This window comes from Oreochromis niloticus, linkage group LG14 (assembly GCF_001858045.2).
Source record: "Oreochromis niloticus isolate F11D_XX linkage group LG14, O_niloticus_UMD_NMBU, whole genome shotgun sequence".
Lineage (NCBI taxonomy): Eukaryota > Metazoa > Chordata > Actinopteri > Cichliformes > Cichlidae > Oreochromis > Oreochromis niloticus.
The window spans coordinates 39,029,369-39,053,000 of record NC_031979.2 but is presented as its reverse complement, the minus strand read 5'-3'; the positions used below and the strand labels follow the sequence as shown (position 1 = coordinate 39,053,000).

The following is a 23,632-nucleotide window of genomic DNA, read 5'->3' as shown; positions in this document are numbered from 1 at the left end:
ATCTGGTCAATTGGACAGAAGAGTGCCAGGCAGCTTGTGCACAGGTGAAGAAGGCTCTCTGTGGGGAACCCCTGCACCATTTCTAACTTTTCCATACCTTTCATCCTGCAGACTGATGCAGACTGACATAGGGCCAGGGGCTGTTTTTTCCCAGCAGTTAAGAAAGGTTGTGTACATCACCAGGAAACCTTTGGAGCGGGAGTCCAGGTACAGCATCGTGAAGACGGAGTGCTTGGCAATCTGGTGGGCGGTCAACTTCCTCCATTATTACCTCCTGGGCCACCCTTTCACCTTCTGTTCGGATAACGCCCCCTGCATTGGCTCCACTGCATGAAAGATCCCAATGCCTGCATCACACGGTGGGATCTGGCTCCTCAGCCTTTTAAGTTCAAAGTGGTCCATTGGCTGGGGGCAAAAAAGGTTGTGGCTGATTTCCTCTCCCACCCAACTGGCGAAGTGTGGTTTGTGGCTCAGCTGCAGGGCAGTGGTGCAGCAGCAGGTTCAGGGTGTCAGGGGAGGCTGGTTGTCACAGCCGGTGAGCATTACCTAATCCACCTTCCCTACTTCAGGAGCCACCAGGGCCAGAGGAGGAGGGCAGTAAGTCAGAGCTGTCAGGAAAACACCTGAATCTGTGCAGAGTGTGTGATGTGGAACAACGGAGGTAGCTGGAAAGCTGCTCTGATAAGAGCGAAAGAAAACACTGCAAATAAATATTGCTTGGCTTGCAACGCTGTGTGCTTTGGCTCCTTTTTGTTACACATGACTTTCCTCTGATAGCAGTACCAAGTGCTGCACAATTCAGAGCTCTCTGTGTTCAGCAGAGTATCTTGAAAAATGTCCTTCATTTTTGGCAAGCAGCAACAAATACCTCTCTCTACGTCTTAAGGCACATACTGGTACCCTACTGTTGTCACTTGTAATTACATTAGGAAATTAACAGTAAAAAGTATGTGGAAAATGGGAAACCAGTAACTTGAGAATGTTAAGTGTTTAACTGGGAAAACACGGGACAATCTGGGCAAAAAAACATTGTGTCCATTAACCAAAAGAAGCCCATAATAGTGTGTAGCTTTCCTTATTACAGACCTTGTTGGTCATAGAATCATAATACAAAAGCAAACATACAAACACATTCCACAAATAAAAAAAACCCCTCTTACTTCTGTGGATTCTTTATTACAGTGCAAAATATGATTATAGTTGTTTGTTTAGATAGCACAAACTTCCAAGGTTACCAAGAGGCCCTTCCTGTGGGATGTTGGGTAATAGGGTCAGTCTCCTGCTGTGGGCTTTCCCTGAGCTGAAACGGTTAAAAGGGAATGCAGAGTGTCCGCTCAGTTAGGAGGGGCTGACTGTGATCAGGTAAGGACAGCAGGTAGACACACTACGATTTACACAGTGGTCTAAAACTAAGCTGATGTTGATTTCACATTGAGTAATTTCATTTGAATATGTAAACTGACCACAGTTTCAGTTTGTTGATGCTCTAATTTGATGTTATGCCAAAGATTTTTTATATTTTTTCATAAAAACTGTTAAACTCACATCATCCGGTGGGCACTGTCAATAAGCTTTATCAACTGACATGGTAATCATGACAAACTCTACACAGTTCTCACATTTCAGACTTGCATTCTTGAATATTGGGATTTTCAAGTATTTATTTTTTATGCTTGTCATCTGTTTCTATATTTCAGTAGTTTGCACCAATGTCCTGCTGATTGTGGTTATCTGTGTGAACAGAAGCTTACATGAACCTATGTACATGTTTCTGTGCAGCCTGTTTGTGAATGCACTGTATGGTAGTACAGGGCTGTTTCCGTCCCTCCTGCTTCACATCATCTGTGATATTAATATCATTTCTGCGTCTTTATGTTACTTGCAGATTTATTGTATTCACTGCTATGGGAGTGCTGAATATCTAAATCTGGCTGTTATGTCTTATGACAGATATCTCGCTATCTGTTTTCCATTGCAATACAACACATACATGACACCCAAGAGGATTGCTATACTAATTGCTATAACATGGTTATATGCTATTCTTGCATGTGCTCTCATGATTTCTTTGAGTTCCACTTTACCGCTATGTGGGAACATTATTAACAAAGTGTACTGTGACAACTACTCTGTCATAAAGCTGGCCTGTTCTGACACTAAAGCACTTAATATATATGGAATTATTATTGTTTTATGCACAGTATGTTGTCCTCTGGTGTTCATGCTTTACACTTACATAAAAATCCTTAGAGTTTGTTCTTCTGGTTCCAAACAGGTGAGGCAGAAAGCTATCAGTACCTGCAGTCCTCATCTTGCCTGTGTGTTAAACTTTTCATGTGGAGCTTGCTTTGAAATATTACAGAGTAGGTTCAATATGAGCGGTGTACCTATTTTGTTACGTATATTTCTGTCATTATATTGGCTAATAAGCCAGCCACTAATAAATCCTTTAGTTTATGGCCTGAACATGACTAAGATCCGCATTTTATGTAAAAATCTGCTGACACTTAGACCTTTAAATTGAAGTAAAGTTTTGCATAAAAGAAATCCTGAATGATTCTAGACATACATTTTCTAACGAGTTTCTTGGCTTTGGTCACACCTTAAGTCAACCTTAAGAAAAAATAGGCATAAAACCTTATTTCCAGGCAGCCATTGGTCTTTTAAATGGCTTAGGATGTTTGAATGTTACTATTTTATTATCGACTTCTAGATTTTGGGTTAGAGTTACATTTTATGTTACATTTTTTATTTACTATGTCTGCTTGACAGTTGTGTAATTTCTGCTGACTACACAATAAAATGCCCAAAATAAAGAAATACTTGATCCATGAATGTTCCATGAAAGTTCCCGTCACTTTAAAGTGCTGTATTTAAAAAATATTTATCAATTCGTCTGCAGTTTTGCGCTGAACATCAATTCGAGTACCCGACCTTCTTGGAGTCCGTGGGTGGTGTTGTGTTCAAAACTTTTCAGAAGGAATTTCAGAAGGAGAAAGGTCTATCATTAAAAAAGATTTAATTTGCTTTGGCAGTTAAAATGTTTGTTTACACAGTTTACACAGCGCTGTGGATCTCTGTGTGAACCAGCAGCATGCTTCACAAAAAGGATGACCCTCAAGCGGGCTGTACAACATCATATAGTGAGACAAAAGCAAAGATTATCGCAGCTATCTTTCCCCCACACGGACGTGGCGATCTTGCTGTCTGCTGAGAATCATCCTCGTACCGCTGTGACCCCGTCTGGTATCTGCTTCCTCCTCTCTAAGAGACACACAAGGAAAACACCTCCCTGCCTAGCTTTGATAATCTAATGTTATTATCCATTGTTCTTCTACTGATTCTAAGTTCTGGTTCAGGATATCATGTTCGGGACTCTCTAACCCAGAGACTTATTCTAACCATTATCTGTGTGTAAGCATGTTTGCAATCAACCCTCTGCACTCTACATCATTCCTACAATATATCCGGACAGTCACACCAAACAAAGCTTTCGACCTTCAAAAGACGGAGTGCCAACTCATATGAGCACATTTGCAGTGTGTATATGAAAATGATTGAAACCAGCTTTCTTTAGTAGGGAAATAAAATATTTTCAACCCTAACAGTCGGTTGCTTGAGGGCGCTCCACCCGGGGACTCTGTCGTCATTCTGGGAGACTTCAACACTAATGTGGGCAACTACAGTGAAACCTGGGGGGAAGGGCCTGACTGACCTAAAACTGAGAAGTGTTCTGTAACTGGACTTCTGTGCAAAAGTAACACCCTAGACCAGATCTATGATCAATCTTATAATCGTATCATCGATCTGTGTTTGGTTAACATACGAGACTTTGGAGACAGCCTATGCGTACCAGCAGTCCAAGCAGAACGTGGCTTGTGTAGTGGCTGAAGCAAAAACTCAGGTCTTGGAGGAGTTCGGAGAGGCCATGGAAAAAGATTTTTGGACTGCCTTGAAGTTAATCTCTCAAATTGGAGGCTGGGCAACGGAATATGCAGGCTGTGGAGCATAAACAGTCCCTGGAAAAGGCTGCTCAGGTGCATGGTTCAGATTCAAACCGATTCAAACAGGACTCATCTTGGAACACAAATAGCCACTGGGCAGGAAACAAGGTTGTCAGGCTCGAAGTTTTCAGGCTGGCAAAGATTAGATTCACTCCTTGATTCAAAGTTCTTACGCCAGCTCCATCCAGCAAATGTTTGGCTGTCCTTTATAATTTTGATTTTACCTATATAGTTCATCTTTGAAAATGTGTTTGGTATCATTTCAGGACAACCTGTTTGATTTACAATTTTTTTTTTTATTTTGACATACTGTATTAATGCAGTTGACAGACAAAAAACACAAAGGAATGTACTGTGAAAACAACGTGTTTAAAGAACCATTTTCATAAGTTCAAATGCAAATTAAAATGAAAAAAAAATGCATACCTTTTGCAAACAACAAAATTATATACAACTATTTACCTAATAGTACAGCCTCGGACGTTTTTTGAACAACCATTGAAAACTACAGAACAATCAGGTGTCACAATAAGATGCCAGATAAGTGATTTGTGCCATTCAAAAAATAATTTCTGTCCACCAGAAGACAGAGTGTATCACTGCTGGCAGGGCTGTTGGCAGCGGTGGAGGTGAGCAGGAAAGAGGAGAGGTGAGGATGGGTGATCGGCAGCAGAGGCAGGACTAGGACAGAAAACATGACTGGAGGAACCGTGAGTCGTTTGGTATCGGGCCGGGAGAGTTGAGGTGTGAAATTTATGGTTTTCAGGGCTTTTATCAGTTTTTAGTGTTATTTTTTAATCATTTTTATTGTTAAAAGAAGAATAAATCTTCTTTTTGGGGTACTGGTTTTATTTTGTTGTATTTACCTGCGACACCTTAAAGGCCGGTCCGTAAAAATATTGTCGGACATAAACTGGTCCGTGGTGCAAAAAAGGTTGGGGACCGCTGACCTAAGATGCACAGCTTGAGTGAGGTTGGGATACATCTACTAAACCATGTGGACAGCTTTTTACATATCCAGAACCTCTGGACAGCCATGCAGGACCATATAGCATGCATATAGTTCTCAGCAGAGTTGTCTGTTCAGTAGATGTATATGTTTGAGTATAACAAACAACAATAACATACATTTTTATCACAATTTGGGGATACTGAATTTTGGAAATTCTGTTCCCCATGTAGGTATTTCTAGATTCAGTTGTGTGATGAATTTGATTATATTCAGTAAATTTACTGTTTCTGATAAAATATTTTGATATAAGCTCTTGAAATGAAATAAAGTTTCCACAGTATTTTCTACATTTTTTTTATCGCTTTCTCATGCCATGACAAAAAGAAATGTAGTATTTTCTTTTTGAAGCAAATTCCTGGATTGTTCCAAATGGGTGTTAGTTGACATGGGATAAATGAAGAAGTGAAGTTCTTTTTAAAAATTCCCACCAGGCTATAATAGGTGTTTATTGTGATGGCTTTGAAAGCAGTCATGGTGCTTAATACTGGAGCTGATGAGCGCGAGATTAGAGATTTTTCTAGGTCCAGCCAAGGGACCTAGAAGGTCAATTTTGAAATATATGACAATCTATTGCATAAGATAAAATGTAGTAATAAAATGATCACCATAGTGTTTGGACATTTGTTGAGTTTTTATATTTATCCATAACAGTTTATTTTTCCTTAAAACTTCCAAAAGTTTCAATCTAGTGATGTAAACCAAGTAATAGAAGGGCTATTTGTGACCAGTTAAAAAACTTGTTTATTTTAGGCTAAATCATTTTATTGGCAACTACAGGGTGGGTCATTTATATGGATACACCGTAATAAAATGGGAATGGTTGGTGATATTAAAGTCCTGTTTGTGGCACATTAGTATATGTGAGGGGGCAAACTCCTCAAGATGGGTGGTGACCATGGTGGCCATTTAGAAGTCGGCCATCTTGGATACAACTTTTGTTTTTTCAATAGGAAGAGGGCCATGTGACACATCAAACTTATTGGTAATGTCACAAGAAAAACAATGGTGTGCTTGGTTTCAACGTAACTTTATTCTTTCATGAGTTATTTACAAGTTTCTCTTTGTTAAGTGGTAAATGGCCTGTATTTGTATAGCGCTTTACTAGTACCTAAGGACCCCAAAGTGCTTTACATAACCAGTCATCCACCCATTCACACACCGGTGATGGCAAGCTACATTGTAGCCACAGCGACCCTGGGGCGCACTGACAGAGGTGAGGCTGCCGGACACTGGCGCCACCGGGCCCTCTGATCACCACCAGTAGGCAACAGGTGAAGTGTCTTGCCCAAGGACACAACGACCGAGACTGTCCAAGCCGGGGCTCGAACCGGCAACCTTCCGATTACAAGGCAAACTCCCAACTCTTGAGCCACGATCGCCCTACGATCGTTCACAGCCATTGACATGTCGAAGAGGTTAACACGTGAGGAGCGGATCGAAATTGTGTTGATATCTGGTGAACGCAGTAACCGGGTCATTGCAGCAGATTCCAATGCAAGACACCCTATGAGACCACCCATCTCCCATGCTACAGTTAGCAAACTGCTTGCTAAGTTTCGTGAAACTGGTTCAGTGTTGGATTTGCCAAAATGTGGACGCAAGAAAACTGTCACTAATGAAGAAACATCAGTGACTGTCCTAGCTTCATTCAGCAAGAGCCCACAGCGTAGCACTCGCCGCATGTCACTGGAGAGTGGCATTAGTCGAACATCCCTTCGGCGGATATTAGCTACTCACAAATGGCACCCTTACAAACTCCAGCTACTGCAGCATCTCAACGAGGATGACCCAGATCGGCGCACAGAATTTGCAGAATGGGCAAAACAAAAATTGGAACAGGACCCTCAGTTCACGCAGAAGATTTTGTTCAGTGATGAGGCAAACTTTTATGTGAATGGTGAAGTTAACAAACAAAACCACTGCTATTGGTCTGACACTAACCCACATTGGATGGATCCCTCCAAGACTGTTGGAACAACAAAAGTGATGGTTTGGTGTGGTATATGGGGAACAACGATAGTGGGTCCATTCTTCATCAATGGAAACCTCAAGGCCACTGGATATTTGAAATTGCTACATGATGATGTGTTTCCCTCTTTATGCACTGAAGCTGGCACGTTCCCTGAGTTTTTCCAGCAAGATGGTGCACCACCACATTATGGGTGCCAGGTCCCAGCATTCCTAGATGAACAGTTTCCTGGAAAGTGGATTGGTCATCGTGGGCCAGTTGAATGGCCCCCAAGGTCTCCCAATCTGACCCCCTTAGACTTTTATCTTTGGGGTCATCTGAAGGCAGTTGTCTATGGTGTGAAGATACGAGATGTGCAGCACCTGAAACTACGGATACTGGATGCCTGTGCTGGCATTTCTCCTGCGGTGTTGCTATCAGTGTGTGAAGAGTGGGAGAAGAGGGTTGCATTGACAATCCAACACAATGGGCAGCACATTGAACACATTTTATAAGTGGTCAGAAACTTGTAAATAACTCATGAAAGAATAAAGTTACGTTGAAACCAAGCACACCATTGTTTTTCTTGTGACATTACCAATAAGTTTGATGTGTCACATGGCCCTCTTCCTATTGAAAAAACAAAAGTTGTATCCAAGATGGCCAACTTCTAAATGGCCACCATGGTCACCACCCATCTTGAGGAGTTTGCCCCCTGTTACGTGCCAAGAGATGTGGCTTTGCTTTTGTGCTCTTTTTATCTTTCAGGTGTCAATCCTCCACCTATTGGCCAGTTCAAAGTTGATTGGCATGTGTCTATTGGCTGGTCTGGGCACAGTTGGCCAATCACTCTTCGAGGATCACTACAAATGAGTAGCCAGCTGGTGGCTGCTGCTTTATGACAAACAGTTGTGAAAAGGCTTCTTTGTATTGTGTGTGGTGGGAGGCTGGACAGGTAAGCTGGGGTACCCTATACACTGGCTGCAGTTTTAAACTGTTAGACACACTAGGTTATGCGGTTGATGCCACTTTTGTATGTTTTCACTGACCTTTGGTCGAGTAGCTAGGTAGGCCTTTTGTTTTGCATTTTTGTTTTAGTTAGGCCCTGGAAGCTATCGACCTTTTTTTGTTTTATTAATTTCTTTGATTTGGCTCAACCACCCAGTCCTCCTCCCCCACCTTTTTCTTTTGTTAAGTTTGACTATCATGGCAATAAATAAGCAACCAATAAATCCTGCCTGATTCTTAACTGTCCTGTTGTCCTCCTCCTTCATTGATTGTGGTTGTCCGGTGTTGCTGTCTCCTTCCTACCTTTGCCTCCACCATGGTGGGGGGGACGTAACACCCCCTCATATATACTAATGTGCCACAAACAGGACTTTAATATCACCAACCTTTCACATTTTATTACGGTGTATCCATATAAAAGGCCCACCCTGTACTCTTCCCATGAGAGATATAGGTAAAACTTTTCCTACGTGTGAGATCGTCGTCTAACATTTTTAGTAGAGGAATGTGATTCAAGTCTGAGACCCTGGTGGAAAATGTATACCTAAATGTACTGTAGTGGAGGGGTGGAGGTTTTCTGAAAATTACAATTCAGAGGCAGAATTTGTAAGAGAAGAAAAGTAATACACCATACACATATAGGCTTAAAAATGGTCAATAACTAAGGGCAATGATGCGCAACTTTATTTCAGAGGTGTGTGTTTGTTATCAGACTTTTACAGATGTTGCGGATTTTGGTCATTTTCAGGCCGTACATCACAGGATTGAAGAGCGGCTGGCATGTAAGAAAATATAATGATAAAAATATGCGCACCATGTTTGGCACATTTTTCATATTGAATCTGCTCTGTAAAATTTCAAAGCTTGCTCCAAAGGAAAAGTTCAATATGGAAGCCAGGTGAGGCGTGCAGGTACTGACAGCTTTCTGTCTCGTCTGATCAGAACCAGAAAAACAAACCAGCAGAATCTTCATGTAGGTGTAAAGAATGAAAAGCAAAGCACCAAAGATTGTGCTAAAAGTAGCAAGGAGGCCATACAAGTTGATCACAGTGGTGTCTGAGCATGCCAACTTCACAACAGAGTGTGTGTCACAGTATACTTTGTAAATTGTGTTTCCACACAACTGCAAAGGTGAAGTTAAAGACAGCAAGACAACCATTGCAAAACAAGGATAGAACCACGTTACAGCTATAAGTATGCCAATTTTTTTTGATGTCATATGTGTGCTGTATTGCAGAGGACAGCAGATAGCAAGGTACCTGTCGTAAGACATGATGGCTAAATTTAAATATTCTACAGCCCCATATGAATGTACACAGAAAACCTGCAGGAAACAAATATCAGCAGAAATAGTATGAACATCAGAGAGGATCTGAACCAGGAGGGACGGAAACAGCCCTGTACTACCATACAGCTCATTCACAAACAGGCTGCACAGAAACATGTACATAGGTTCATGTAAGCTTCTGTTCACACAGATAACCACAATCAGCAGGACATTGGAACCTACAATGAAAATATATAAAGCAAGAATAACAATGAAGCACAAGTTAGTTACATGTCCTGTGTCAAAATATCCAGCAAGGGTGAAATATGAGGCCTGTGTGGTGTTTAACATGATTGTTCTTTGGATTTAGAACAATTGACTGGTTCACATTAATAAATAGTTTACCTTTTCTTAAAACTGGACTGCACTGACGCCACATACACCTTACACATTAAGCTCACCGGAAGATGAGCAAGTGTTATATTACTGAAGCAATTCATTATCAGGGAAAGAACATAACAAAGTCAATTAAAGGTTTAGCTTAGAAATAGGTAACAACATGTCCTGTTGCCTTGTCCCCACTGAGCTGAAACACTGCTTCAACGTCTTATAAAGCTTCCTATAGAGCGAGAGAGAGAGAGAGAGAGAGAGAGTAGTTCTGAAATTTTTTTTACTGTAAATTTGGTAAATATTCAACCTCAAATTAACTGTATTTCATCTATCCCACAGCAGCACAGTTTAGCACTGCCAGGTACCTCTCTGTGAAAATCCAGAGGAAGACAGAGAGGAATGATAAATGCAGGCCTACTGGATTGTTCTGTGCTATTTATTTTCCCGAGAGTATTAAATTAACCAAAACTTACAACATCAAGAAAATGTATGGAGAAGTAAAATGTTCTATTCACATCCCAATCTATCGTATCCTTTCAGAATAAAGTTAAGGCAGAATACCCAGAACTTCACACAGTGGCACTGAAGATAGTGTTGCTATTCCCATTCTCATACTCTTGTGAGGCCGGATTTTCTGCTCTAACAGCCGGTGCCAGGCTTTTCAGGAGGATCTGAGGAATACGGGCCCTGTCCTGCTCATACGGGGATGATCCACCACTGCCAGAGTCAGTTGCCCATTGGCTCTGGTCCTTTGGCTGTGGAGGCTCCACCGTGTGCCTCCCTCTTCCTTCTTCTGGGGATGGCACATAGTTATCTTCAAGGCGTGTGGCCTCTGGTGTTCAGTTCTCTTCAGGGTCGAGGGGTTGTACATGGCCTCGTCATATTCTAACTGTGGTTTCCTTGTGTGCCCAGTTTGTTTTTTCTGGAACGGTACTCAACTCACCTGCACCTCGCTTTGCTGTTTATCTGCCATCATTCATCCCCTCATGGGCTTACCAACTTTTTAAGTATCAAATAAGGGAGACTCTGGCATGCCAGAAGCTCAATGCACACTCAGCTGTGCTGATGGTTGGTATTCAGTTTAATCAATTCCTCATCTAAAACAATACAGTAAATGATAACAGATATCACACGGGCATTTCCTTTTAAAAATAAGCAAAAAGAAAAAATGTACTGTAATAAAATACTGTAAATACAGGCTTCACTTCCCAGTTTATTATGCTATGTAGACCAAATGGCACCTTATTTTTACAAATGACATATTACTCCTCACATCTGGTGTACATGACAGGCCATCACTGACAGTTGTGACTTCACACAAGCACTCGTCTGATACAATTGCAGTCAAGATTGCCTTCTGCTGGTCAGAAAGTGACAGTGCAGGTAACGGTCAATATACGGGACATTTAAGGTAGCTTTATTTCCCCTTCAAAGCGAGACAGTTGGCAACCCTATCCACTCAGACTTTTCTTCCCCTTCGTGAATTGCTACCTTATTGTGTTGGAGGGGTTTGTGTGTCTGGGGGCATTTGCCCCCTGGCAGGGTCTCCCATGGCAAATTGGTCCTGGGTGAGGGACCAGACAAAGAGCAATTCCTGGGTGCCGGTCAGGCACAGCCCGAAAAAGGGGACATGGGCCCATCCTCCTGAAGACCCAACAGCTGCAAGATGTGCCGTATGGGTTGGGTGCAATGTGTGTCAGGCGGTGGCCAGGAACAGAGGCCCTGGAGGACTGATCCCTGGCTACCGAGACTAGCAATTGGTACATGGAATGGGAACTCTCTGGTGGGGCTGGAGTCTGAGTTAGTGCATGAGGTTGAGAGGTTGGGCTCACCTAAACACACAGCATGGTCTCTGGAACCAGTGTCCTGGAGAGGGGCTGGATGTCACGATCCTGGGTCTTTTGACCCAAAGTTTTGAGTTTTAGTTTATATTTACATTTAAGTCCTTTAGGTTCATTTTTTTTTGCCTAGGTTGCCTTGCTATAGTTTATCTTTCAGTTCCCCTTGGGTCTTCAACCCCAGTGTTTAAGTTTCCTTTGCCTTCATGTGTTTCATGTCTGTACATCTTATGCTGTCAAGATCTTGTTGTCATGTCTGCATCTCATTATGTTTCCTGTTTTATTTTGAAGAGGTCTTGTGTTTCTACGATCAATGTGTTTAGGTTTACTCTCCCCGTGTAACGTTGTTATGTTCATTCATATCAGCTGTTTTGCCATATGTTTCGACTTCCCCTGATCACCTCATGTGTGCATTTAGTCTGTTTCCAGTCATTCATCATCAGGTCGTCTGCTAAGTTCACGTCATGTTTCCAGGTCTTTCTATGTATCCATGCCAGGTCTCCATGTTTAAGGATTTTTCATGTTTTAATTTTAGTTCACCAAGTTTAGGTTATTGTTCAGTTTCACCCATGCCCTTTGTGTTTATTTTGTTAGGCTTAATCAACAGCTTGTTTTCTGTTAAGATTAAGTTTTGTTCTTGCGTGTCTGCACTTGGGTCCTCTTCCTCACTCCACACAGTCTGCTTCGTAGCAAGACTGTGACACTGGACTCTGTCTCAGTCTGGAATTGCTCTTGGTGAGCGGGGGCAAGCTGTGGTGGGTATCCTAGTATCCTCTCGGCTAGCTGGGTTTCTCCCTGTGGATGAAAAGGTTTGTTTCCTGTGGGTTGGGGAATGGGTCCTGACTGTTGTCCTTGCATATGCACCGAACGACAGTTCAGAGTACCCAGCCTTCTTGGGGTCCCTGGGGTGCTTAAAGGTACTCCAGCACCCGAGGGACTGTTCTCCTACTGGGAGATTTCAGTGCTCATGTGGGCAATGACAGTGAGACCTGGAGGGGCGTGATTGGAAGGAACAGCATCTTGGATCAAAACCCAAGGGGTGTTTTGTTGGTAGACATCTGTGCAAACCACAGTTTGTCCATAACGAACACCATGTTTGAACATAAGGGTGTCCATAAGTGCACAGGGCACCAGGACACCCTAGGCCGCAGGTCAATGATTGATGTTGTAATCGTATTACCAGACTTGCGGCCATAAGTTCTGGACACTTGAAGAGAGGGGCTGAGCTGTAAACTGATCACCACCTGGTGGTGAGTTGGATCAGATGGCGGGGGAGGATGCTGGAGAGACCTGGCTTACTTAAATGTATAGTGAGGGTGCACCGGGAACACCTAGCACAGGCCCTAGTTCGTGAGATCTTTAACGCACACCTTCGGCAGAGCTTTAACAACATTCCTCATGAAACAGGGGACACTGAGTCAGAATGGACCATGTTCAGCACGTCCATTGCCGAAGTTGCTACACTGAGCTCTGCACCACAAGGCGGTTGGGTCTGTCATGGTTGTAATGAATGGTGGACACCAGAGGTGAAGGGAGCCACCAGGCTGAAGAAGGAGTCCAGTTGGGCTCAGCCTCTGGGACTTCAGATACAGCTGATAGGTACCAACAGGCCAAGCGGAACATGGCTTGGGCAGTGGCTGAAGCAAAAACTCGGATGTAGGAGAAGATCGGAGAGGCTATGGAAAAATACTTTTTGATTGACTTGAAGAGATTCTGGCAAACCATCAGGTGACTCAGGATGGGAAAGCTGAGCTCTACCTGTACTGTCTATAGCGCAGGTGGAGAGCTGCAGACTTGACTGGCCGACCGGGGTGATGGTGGATGTGTTCCAACTATAGGGGGGTGCACACTCCTCAGCCTCTCTGGGAAAGTCTATGCCAGGGTGCTGGAAAGGAAAGTTTGTTTGTTAGTCGCACCTCGGATACAGGAGGAACAATGGCGGGCGGTGGGGGACCAGGACGGAGGGACTGAGTCCAAAACAAAAAATCCACAAGAAACGCAGGAGCTCAGGCAAAAGTTCACAGATAGTTCAGGGGGTCAACCTGGAGGCCAACAGCACAGGAGCCAAGGGAAAAACAGTTCTGGTGCTGGCCACGCGGAAGGCAGCAGCCACAGAGTTCAGGCCCACAACAACGATGATGTCCAGCCAGCAGCCTGAAAAGTGGCCAGCAATGTTGATCGTGGATGAGATGGCTGTGCAATACGTAGACGTACCGTCCGAACGGGACATGGACTTGATGGTGGCATGGCAGCCGCAGGACCAGGTGAGGCAGGACCAGATGAGGCAGGAACAGGTGATGGTGGGGCTGAACAGGCCCCTCAGACCCTCCAGTGGAGGCAGAAGATGGCTGGCTGGGCTCTCCAGGACCCCTGCTCTCTGTTTAGAGTGAGCAGATGCAGATGAACAGCAGTCTTTAACAATCTTAGAGCCAGAGTGAACAGTCTCAACATCCGAAAAAATTGAAAAAGTGCCTCTTTTACTCACCACAGCTGGCTGATCTGAAATCCTGGGGTCCAGCTATGGCAAGGGCGTTGGCAGTGTGAGCACCGCTTCCTTCCCGAAGGCTGGACCGACAGGCCGGGCAAAACATCCTCCGTCGGGGCGGGCAGTGAATCCTCCGCCGGGCTGGGAAGGCAAGCAGCTGTGGCTAGTTGGAGATGTAACTCGTTGAGGAGGAAATCCTGTACGAGGGGATAAGGTGAGCTCAGCAGCCATGGGAGACCGAAAATAAGTCGCTGTAGCCGGGACTGTAGCCTTTAGCCCTCCCGGAGTGATTCAGGCACAGGTTTACCAACTTCTCAACGGAGTAAATAATGTCCTCATAAAGCTCCTCCGACGAGGCGAATTCCAGTGGGTCCATACTGGAATACTGGGCTGGACCATACTGTCATGGCTGCGGCAGCAGACGTGTGGGGTTGTGATAGAGGACCCAAAATGCAGGCACGGCTTGTGATGTGAGTGAGCTCTATTTAAGGTGAGCAGGATACAGCAGGAGCAGAGAATGGCATACACAGAAACTGAAACTTTAGAGGAAACTAAATTGAGAAAACTAACAAAACCGACCTGGACCATTTAAACGTACAGCAGAAACACCGGGAGACTCGGGAAGACAACAGAGATGGACCAGCAACAAGCAGAAGAAAACACAGCGCTTATATACACACTGGAGCAATCAGGGAATGGGAGACAGGAGGGAAACACAGCTGGGAGAAATCAGAGCTGACGAGACAAGGGGAAGCAAAACCAGACACACTACACACAGGACGGGGACTATCAAAGTAAAACAGGAAATACAACAGGTATGCACACACACGAGCTTAACACAAGATATCAGACATGGCAACAGGGAGGGAACACACAGACAGACACAAAACAGACGGAGTACGGAACCAAGACCCCAAGAACTAAAAAGTCTAAACCCAAATACATAGAAAGAATACACTAGAACACAATATCATAATAATAAACACAAAACACTATGGACAGAATCTCTAGGCATAGCCAAGTGGCGAAAGACCTCTACTTGGGTCGTCTCAGATAGTCCCACATCTCTGCTTTTTCCAGCTTCATCAGGTGATGGCCTCCAAGCTCGCACTGGAACTGTTCGCAGGCGAGTGTGAAGTGGTGGGAATGAGAATCAGCATTGCAACTCTGAGGCCATGGTCCTCAGCCAGAAAATGGTGGAGTGCCCACTCCGGGTCACAGACCCACAAGTTCTTGCCCCAAGCGGAAGAGTTTAAGTATTTCTGAGTCTTGTTCACGAGTAACAGGAGAAGGAAGCGGGAGATCGACAGATGGACTGGTTCTCCGGCTGCAGTGATGCAGATGTGCTGGGTCTCCCCTACAGCAGTGTAGTAGTCGGACATGGCAGAAACACTTACCCCAGAAGCCACCCAGGAGGCATCCTTGTCAGATATCCGAACCAGCTTAACCAGCTCCTTTCAATATAGAGAAGTAGGGGTTCTACTCTGAGCCCAGCTCAAATGACTGAACTCCTCATCATTTTGCCAAGGGAGAGGCCAGCTACCCTTTTTCACTTTTTTATATCCATGAGCTCAGTCTTTAGGTCATTACCTGTTCTACCTGTTCTATGCACTCTAAATCTCTCTTTAAATTAACCATTCCTTTCAAGATGATCAGTTAACTATTTGACAAATATTGTTTCAAGATTTTTTTTTAAATTAAAACAAGTTTAGAAATTTGTCTATAATTAGCGAAAGCAGCTAAATCAAGAAAGGGATTCCTAAGTACCCAGGGTGCTGGAAACGAGAGTTCGTTCATTAGGCAGACCTCGGATACAGGAGCAATTTAGACCTTATGTCCAGTTTGCTAGAACACCATTTTCCACCCCCACTACCACCACCACAACACACACACAAATATAACACATGTATATATATATATAATTGTCATTCTTACCAGCAGCTGTCAGACTATAACACAGTTTAACATGGTTATCCTACTCATCAGCTTGTTTGTTCACTGTACATTTCACCAGAATCACCCCCTCACTCGCACACACACACACTGGTGTACATATCTCTGTACATTTTTATCTGTCTATACGAATTTCAGTTGTGTCTTCCTTCTATATTTTATATTCCTCTTGCTATAAGAGCTGTGTAACACCCAAATTTCTCATTCCTGGGATAGTAAAGGTTTATTCTATTCTATTACATGTACACAAGAATGGAAGTTAGTGAGTTGGAAAACCTACCAGGATAAAAGTTTGAAAAAAATTCCAAACATGACAGAGAATATTATTACTGTGTCCCCCCCCTTCCCCCTATATGCAGCTTTATAAGAAGCTGAAGTGGAGTTTAAGCTCAGTTGGGACAGGAGCCACAGCACAGCAGGCTAATCACAAATCACAAATCTTTTGTGACTTATTTCTGAACTAACCTTTATTTACTTTTTCAACTTGCCTGAGAATGAAACTCTTCAGTGTTATTACACTCACTTATCTTCCTTTTTAGTCGATATTTGGGTTGCATGATGGGCCATTTCACTCCAACTATAAACATATTTAATTTTTACACTTCTATAACAAAAGATAGTTTAATAATTTTTTAGATGAACCAGTCAATTGTTCTAAATCCAAAGAACAATCATGTTAAACACCACACAGGCCTCATATTTCACCCTTGCTGGATATTTTGACACAGGACATGTAACTAACTTGTGCTTTATTGTTATTCTTGCTTTATATATTTTCATTGTAGGTTCCAATGTCCTGCTGATTGTGGTTATCTGTGTGAACAGAAGCTTACATGAACCTATGTACATGTTTCTGTGCAGCCTGTTTGTGAATGAGCTGTATGGTAGTACAGGGCTGTTTCCGTCCCTCCTGGTTCAGATCCTCTCTGATGTTCACACTGTTTCTGCTGATATTTGTTTCCTGCAGGTTTTCTGCGTTCATATATATGGGGCTGTAGAATATTTAAATTTAGCCATCATGTCTTACGACAGGTACCTTGCTATCTGCTGTCCTCTGCAATACAGCACACATATGACATCAAAAAAAATCGGCATACTTATAGCTGTAACGTGGTTCTATCCTTGTTTTGCAATGGCTCCCTTGTTATATTTGACCTCACGTTTGCAGTTGTGTGGAAACACAATTTACAAAGTATACTGTGACACACACTCTGTTGTGAAGTTGGCATGCTCAGACACCACTGTGATCAACTTGTATGGCCTCCTTGCTACTTTTAGCACAATCTTTGGTGCTTTGCTTTTCATTCTTTACACCTACATGAAGATTCTGCTGGTTTGCTTTTCTGGTTCTGATCAGACGAGACAGAAAGCTGTCAGTACCTGCACGCCTCACCTGGCTTCCATATTGAACTTTTCCTTTGGAGCAAGCTTTGAAATTTTACAGAGCAGATTCAATATGAAAAATGTGCCAAACATGGTGCGCATATTTTTATCATTATATTTTCTTACATGCCAGCCGCTCTTCAATCCTGTGATGTACGGCCTGAAAATGACCAAAATCCGCAACATCTGTAAAAGTCTGATATCAAACATAAAATAGTTATGTGTACTTTGTCATCCCAGTTTACCCATTAATCTATATTCAGTTGTGTGTAATGCATGTTCCATATCTGTACTTTAGTATGCGAGACTACAATGAAATCAGTATTTTACTTGTCCTGATCATTTTCAGCACACTGAATAAAGTTAGTTTGAACTTTAATCCACAGTCAGTCAAAATTCAAAAAGAGGAAATTCAAGGCTATTATTATCCTCATAGGAGAGACTTAGCAACAAACTCCAAAATACAAACATAAAGTAAATTGCCTTTTGCTCATCATGTTTTGACTGACAGTTAATAGTAGCCATGTGGGGCGTTAGTTGCCTAGGTAACCTTATGTTATGTTTATCAACTTTATCATGTGCTAACCAGCAGTATCTTTTGCTCCCACTGGTAGCTATTTTAAACACTGAACTCACAGCTGCATTTAACTCAGTCTGTGGTTACATCACTGCTAGTCTCATCCTGAATGTTCACTCCTTAATCTCTCAACATCCACTAGTGTCACTTTTAACTATCTGCTTAATAGGTAAAATTTACAAAAGTAAATGATATTACATTTTCAAATGTTAGAAAATTTTCTATTGGGGTGTTTAAAATATGGTCATCAAATTCTCAGATGGGTTTCCAATCACGTGGTGGATGTAAAGACGAACCTTGAGTAATTCCTAAGAAGATAAGGCCTCTCTCTTGCCCACTGTTCATAGATCCAGCTTTAAGAGAGATCTGAACAGCACTGGTGTCCATGGCAGTGGTGTAAGGAGAAAGCAATGTCTCTGGAAAAAGAACACTGTCTGTCCATCTGCAGTGTGCTAAAGATTATGTGCAGGAGCTATTGTGACAATGTTTAATAGATGGATGTGCTCACTCCCAGATAATAATATATATTATATTATTATTATATCATACAATGTCAAATCATCTTCCTCAATAAATGTCTAAGTGTGCATGCTTTCATTCAGTTGTTTTCTTCTTTCTTTCTTAAGAATGTACTTATGATAGAAAGAACATAGAAAAAGGTGCTTGTGTGAATAGGTGTTCATGGGTGAATGAGGCAAGTTGTGTAAAGCCCTTTGTGTGCTTAGTTAGAGTAGAAAGGGGCTGTATAAGAGCCAGTATATTTACCATTTGAAAATCCAAGAGTATTTTTGGTCTTACATGTGAAAAAATACAGCAAGTCTTACAGGGTCATTTTTTTATTGCAGTTAAGCAACTGGCTTTGATATTGCCTAGAGAAAGCAAACTCCTTTGTAAAACATGATTTCATCACACACTGTGGAGGAATAAGCTAATACTTGTAAAAACTCTTTAAAAAAAACTCTGTGAGTGCAAAGTGCACGAGAAGGTGACTGTAAGGGAAGAGCACCAGAAAGGGTCAATCTGGGACACGTGGTACATTCCACGTGTCCCAGATTGAGCCTTTCTGGTGACGGAGTCAGAGACGCAGTCAGTTTGAGACTAAACGCCATAGGACTAAGCACTGATGTTTCATATGAACTGGAGGGCTAATTTCCTAGAAAATACATTTAAAGTGATATGTCTTTCCACCCATTGTTAACGAGAATCAAAGGATTATAAGGAGAGGAGAAAATATAGAAGATATTAACCTCATGATGATTAGCAGGTGAATGGGCTCAACTAGTGAGCTCATGGCTAAACTGGCTAGACATGGTTGTATAGAAAGAGGTTGATCAGGAATGCTTAATTGCTCAGCAAAGCTTATACTACTACTATTAAAACTTCATACTAAAGTTTTTCTCATTTTTGAAAATATGGTTCAAATGTCAAGGTTAGCCGGAAGAAAGGACCCAGGCGCCGAGCTCTCATTGACTGGAGACAGTGCATTTTATTTACAGTGCCCAAAAAACAGTTCCAAATGTGAAGAAGGTGCAAAGTCCCAGTGGTAGTGCAGCTCCGTTCACTCATGAAAATCCAACGTGCTTCTTCTCCCCTGACCGTCCACTCCCATTCATTCTCATTCATTTCCTATGGCGATGGGAACACCACAGATGTAACAAAGTTGATTAAAACACTCTAAATTCAATGAAAGAGGTTCTGATCACTTTTATATCTTCAAGTGCATAGTGTGTAGGCTGTCATAAGGCCTTGGGGCAATCAGGTGTAAAACACAATATTTATGAGTGTTTTAAGTTGTAAATTGGTCAGATTTGACCCGAACACGACAGGAAGGATGAAAGGAGGAAACATACACTTTAATATAGGCTTAAAATATATTTTGATGAACTTGGGAGCAATTTTGTAAAAATGTATCTTTTAAAAATGTGTCACCAGGACTGTGAAAAAAAATGCATATAATTTTTGTTGACCCTATAAACACTTTAAAGTTATAAACAGAAGATTCATACAGCTTTACTTTAGTACAATAAATTCTGAGTTTGTATTAACAAAACTAAATCAGGTTGGAGTTCAGTGTGAGGAAATGTACTTATAGCACTTATATTAGTATATTATATAGTATAATATACTATATAATTGCACAATTAGATAAAATGGTCTAATAACATAAAGAAAAATGTCAAAATGTATTAGTTCATACTAACAAGCAGTGTTGGTCAAGTTACTTGAAAAAAGTAATAAGTTACTAATTACTGATTACTTCCCCCCAAAAGTAATCCCGTTACTTTACTGATTACTTATTTTCAAAAGTAATTAGTTACTTAGTTACTTAGTTACTTTTTAAAAACACGATTTACAACCTGAATAGGTGATAAAGCGATAGATCTTTCAGCCCAATTCTACTTTTTCTGCATAATCCATCATACAAAATGTAATCAAATGGAAATGTCTCTTTTTAAAACTTGTTTTATTAGTTTTAATCTTTTAACTTTATGCATCAAGCAAAAATTTAATTATATGCAACATTCTCTGACTGGAAGAAATTTGTTTAACATTTAAACCTATTTTCTGCACATTCCAGCACATAAAATAAAATATGTTTTTGTGTTTACACTCACTCTTTCAAATAGATGCAAGTAAAACACAGCAGAAAATAAATAAAGTCAAAGGCTAGTTGCTCTATTTTCACCTGTAAAGTAGGACGGGAGTAGGTGGAGGTTTAGCCTGGTGCAGGTGTGCCGCAGCGGTCAGTGGAAGAATCCGCGAGTTTCTCTGTGAGTTTCCCATTACAGTCGTAGCGCACTCGCTGCTTGCTTGGAAGTTTAGGGTTTTTTTCGGTGTAAAAAGAAGTTTTCTTCCCACGCACAACGGACACTAATGTTTTTGTCACTTTTTATGGAATCAAACTCAAAATAAGGTCAGTACTTCCACGCTTTAAACGCTGCACGCTACACTCTGTCGCGCACTCGATATATTACGATCTGCAGACAGCTGTTGTCACGAACGTCGCACTCGCTTACGTCACTGTCATGAGACGTTCTCGCAAAAAATCACGGTTTTAGTAACGCAGCAACGCAGCGTTCCTACGTGAAAGTAACGGTAATCTAATTACCGTTTTTGCAATAGTAATCCCTTACATTACTCGTTACTTTAAAAAAGTAATCAGATTACGCGTTACTGCCCATCTCTGCTAACAAGTTCTATGTGTTATAAGATTTTTACATGTTACACGGATTTTGGAGAGATTCAGTCCATACATTAAAGGGTTAAAGAGTGGTGGGCATGTTAGAAAGTAAAGTGATAGAAATATCCTCAACATATTTGGTGAACTGTTCATGTTAAATCTGCTCTGCAGTATTTCAAAGCAGGCTCCAAAGGAGAAGTTGAGCAGAGAAGCGAGGTGAGGCGTGCAGGTGCTGACGGCTTTCTGTCGGGTCTGTTTGGATCCAGAAAAACAGACTTTAAGGATCCTCATGTATGTGTACAGGATTACAATTAAAGGCTCAAAGACTGACAAGGCACTAACAGTGAGACCATAGATGTTATTCAGTGTGGTGTCAGAGCAGGCCAGCTTCACGATGGAATGGTTGTCACAGTACACTTTGTTTATAATGTTTCCACACCGTTTTAAAGGAACGATCAAAGGCAGTGTCAGGAAATTCACAAGAAGTGGTGGTGACCATATCGCTACAATGAGTTTGGTAACTTTGTTAGCTGTCATCAGTTCGTTGTATTGCAGAGGACAACAGATAGCAAGGTATCTGTCATAAGACATGGCGGCTAAGTTTAAAAACTCTACACTTCCATAAGAGTAGACAGAGAAAACCTGCAGGAAGCACAGAGGAGCAGAAACAGTGTGAACATCAGAGAGGATCTGAATCAGGAGGAACGGAAACAGCCCTGTACTACCATACAGCTCATTCACAAACAGGCTGCACAGAAACATGTACATAGGTTCATGTAAGCTTCTGTTCACACAGATAACCACAATCAGCAGGAGGTTAGATCCAAATATAAACACATACAGAGACATTACTATAGTGAAATATAATGACCTGAAAGGCCCACCGTCAAAGTAGGCACCAAGTATGAAATCTGAAAGCTGTGTGGAATTTTTCATGAGCCTTGTTTTCATTCAGTTTCAATTGTTCACACGAAAAGACAGTTCTTTGCATTTTGGTGTTGACTTGACTGGAAGCTGTAAGGCAGCTGTTTCAAACTTGTTTGTTTTGCATGACGTAGAACTAAAATTTGAAGCCCTATACAGAAGCCTAAATACTGTTAAACAGATCAACAATGATGCATAAAGTTTGAGCAAAATCCCAAAACAACAACCAGTTACAACTTACAACTCAAACCCTGAAACATTCAGTGAGTCTGAGTCAGCTTCAGCCTGCTGGAGTCGCTGAAACTCTGCTTCGGCTTCTTTAAAACATTTATAGACAGAAGACGCCCACAGCAGTGTGACCTCACACTGGTTAATAGTCATGTTTTATTATTGTCACATAAATAAACAAATAAATACTGAATGTTGCATGGTAGTTGTCATACATTTTACTGTGCTTTCCTAAAAATATTTTTTAGTGTTTCATAGCAGCTATCGATTATTTTAGGAATTGACTGATTTAAAAAATAAAATACAGGTCTTTCAAAATAAACTGCTCATTTGTCAAAAAGAAACAAAACAAACCATTTGCATTTACGTCTCACATTAGATTTAATATTTTTAAATAAAACATTTTCTTAAATGCAAAAATATATACTCTCAAGTAGGGTCAAAAAAGATAATATATATGTGGAGGCTAGACTAAGGCAAAACAAATGAATCTTTTCTCTGTGTTATTACATGTGTGCCTGCGTGAATAAGTTTGTGTCCTTTAAAGGAGAATGTGATGGCTGCGATGAAGAGAAGCAAGCGGGTCAGCATTTTGAAGTTTGCCCTGTGCTTTGATGCTGAAAACAGACATTATGATGGTTTATATCTTCATTAATATAAACAATAATTCTGTTTCCAACCTAAAATCCCTCAGGTCACTGACTGAGTTTTACTAGCCGGTGTAAATTTTTATTGGCTTTATTAGATTTTGAAAAAAGCTTTAATTTTTATATTTTTAAATATTACCAAAATTTGATTTAGATAGTATTCTAAATAATTTCACTTTCAATCTAAAAAACTGTTATGAAAACCTTGAAATGAATATGGTCTAGTACACCGCATGCCCCCCTTTAGACACCCCCCTCAGTCTTTTTGTGAAAAACAGACTTTTTTATTCACACACTGCTCCTGAATAAGTTTGTATTGCATGTCTGTTTTTAGTTGCAAATGTGGGTGAAATGCTAGCGTACGAGTTTCCATTTGAGCCGCCGTGTTGCATGTGTGCTTTATGTTTCCATAGACATGTCTCCATGTCTCATTTAGTACTCGTCTCTGTGATTCATGTCCACTCTGTCTTCCCTGTGTGCTGTGTCTCCTTGTTTAAATGGTGTCTCTGTGCCTCTCTTGTATTTCCTGTTTTACTTTGAAGGTCTTGTGTCCTGGGTTTTCAGTTTTGCTTCATCCTCACTTTGTTATATCAGATTAGTCCTAGCTGTGTTTCCTTTCTGTTTCCTGTTCCCTCATTACTGAGTGGTGTATTTAAGCCCTGTGTTCTCCTCTGTCCATTGTAATTTTCCTAGTCGTAGTTCCATGTTTCTAGTTTTCAGATCTTGGGTTAGCACTTTTACATTTGGCTCTTGCATGTACAGCAATAAAGCTGCCTCTTTGAGTTTA

General features: G+C 41.5%; 4 protein-coding genes across 4 annotated transcripts; 2 read left to right on the top strand and 2 right to left on the bottom strand.

Annotated features, from left to right (window-relative positions):
• Positions 1-1,346: 1,346 nt before the first annotated feature.
• LOC100709575 (olfactory receptor 140-like) lies at positions 1,347-2,524 on the top strand. The gene has a single exon (XM_003459999.4). The coding sequence runs from the start codon at positions 1,586-1,588 to the stop codon at positions 2,522-2,524; it is 939 nt and encodes a 312-aa protein (XP_003460047.3). The 5' UTR covers positions 1,347-1,585.
• A 6,136-nt stretch (positions 2,525-8,660) lies between these two features.
• LOC100709309 (olfactory receptor 142-like) lies at positions 8,661-9,590 on the bottom strand. The gene has a single exon (XM_003459998.2). It carries the CDS (start codon positions 9,588-9,590, stop codon positions 8,661-8,663), a length of 930 nt encoding a protein of 309 aa, XP_003460046.2.
• A 6,988-nt stretch (positions 9,591-16,578) lies between these two features.
• On the top strand, positions 16,579-17,505 carry LOC100709036 (olfactory receptor 142-like). Its single transcript, XM_003459997.2, has one exon. The coding sequence runs from the start codon at positions 16,579-16,581 to the stop codon at positions 17,503-17,505; it is 927 nt and encodes a 308-aa protein (XP_003460045.2).
• Positions 17,506-21,052: 3,547 nt separating this feature from the next.
• Positions 21,053-21,982, bottom strand: LOC100708768 (olfactory receptor 10A3-like). The gene has a single exon (XM_003459996.3). It carries the CDS (start codon positions 21,980-21,982, stop codon positions 21,053-21,055), a length of 930 nt encoding a protein of 309 aa, XP_003460044.3.
• Positions 21,983-23,632: the final 1,650 nt, after the last annotated feature.

Bases quoted from the DNA above. Each gene is read 5' to 3' on its own strand.
- LOC100708768 (XM_003459996.3), bottom strand. From the start codon at position 21,982: ATGAAAAATTCCACACAGCTTTCAGATTTCATACTTGGTGCCTACTTT.
- LOC100709036 (XM_003459997.2), top strand. From the start codon at position 16,579: ATGTTAAACACCACACAGGCCTCATATTTCACCCTTGCTGGATATTTT.
- LOC100709575 (XM_003459999.4), top strand. From the start codon at position 1,586: ATGGTAATCATGACAAACTCTACACAGTTCTCACATTTCAGACTTGCA.
- LOC100709309 (XM_003459998.2), bottom strand. From the start codon at position 9,590: ATGTTAAACACCACACAGGCCTCATATTTCACCCTTGCTGGATATTTT.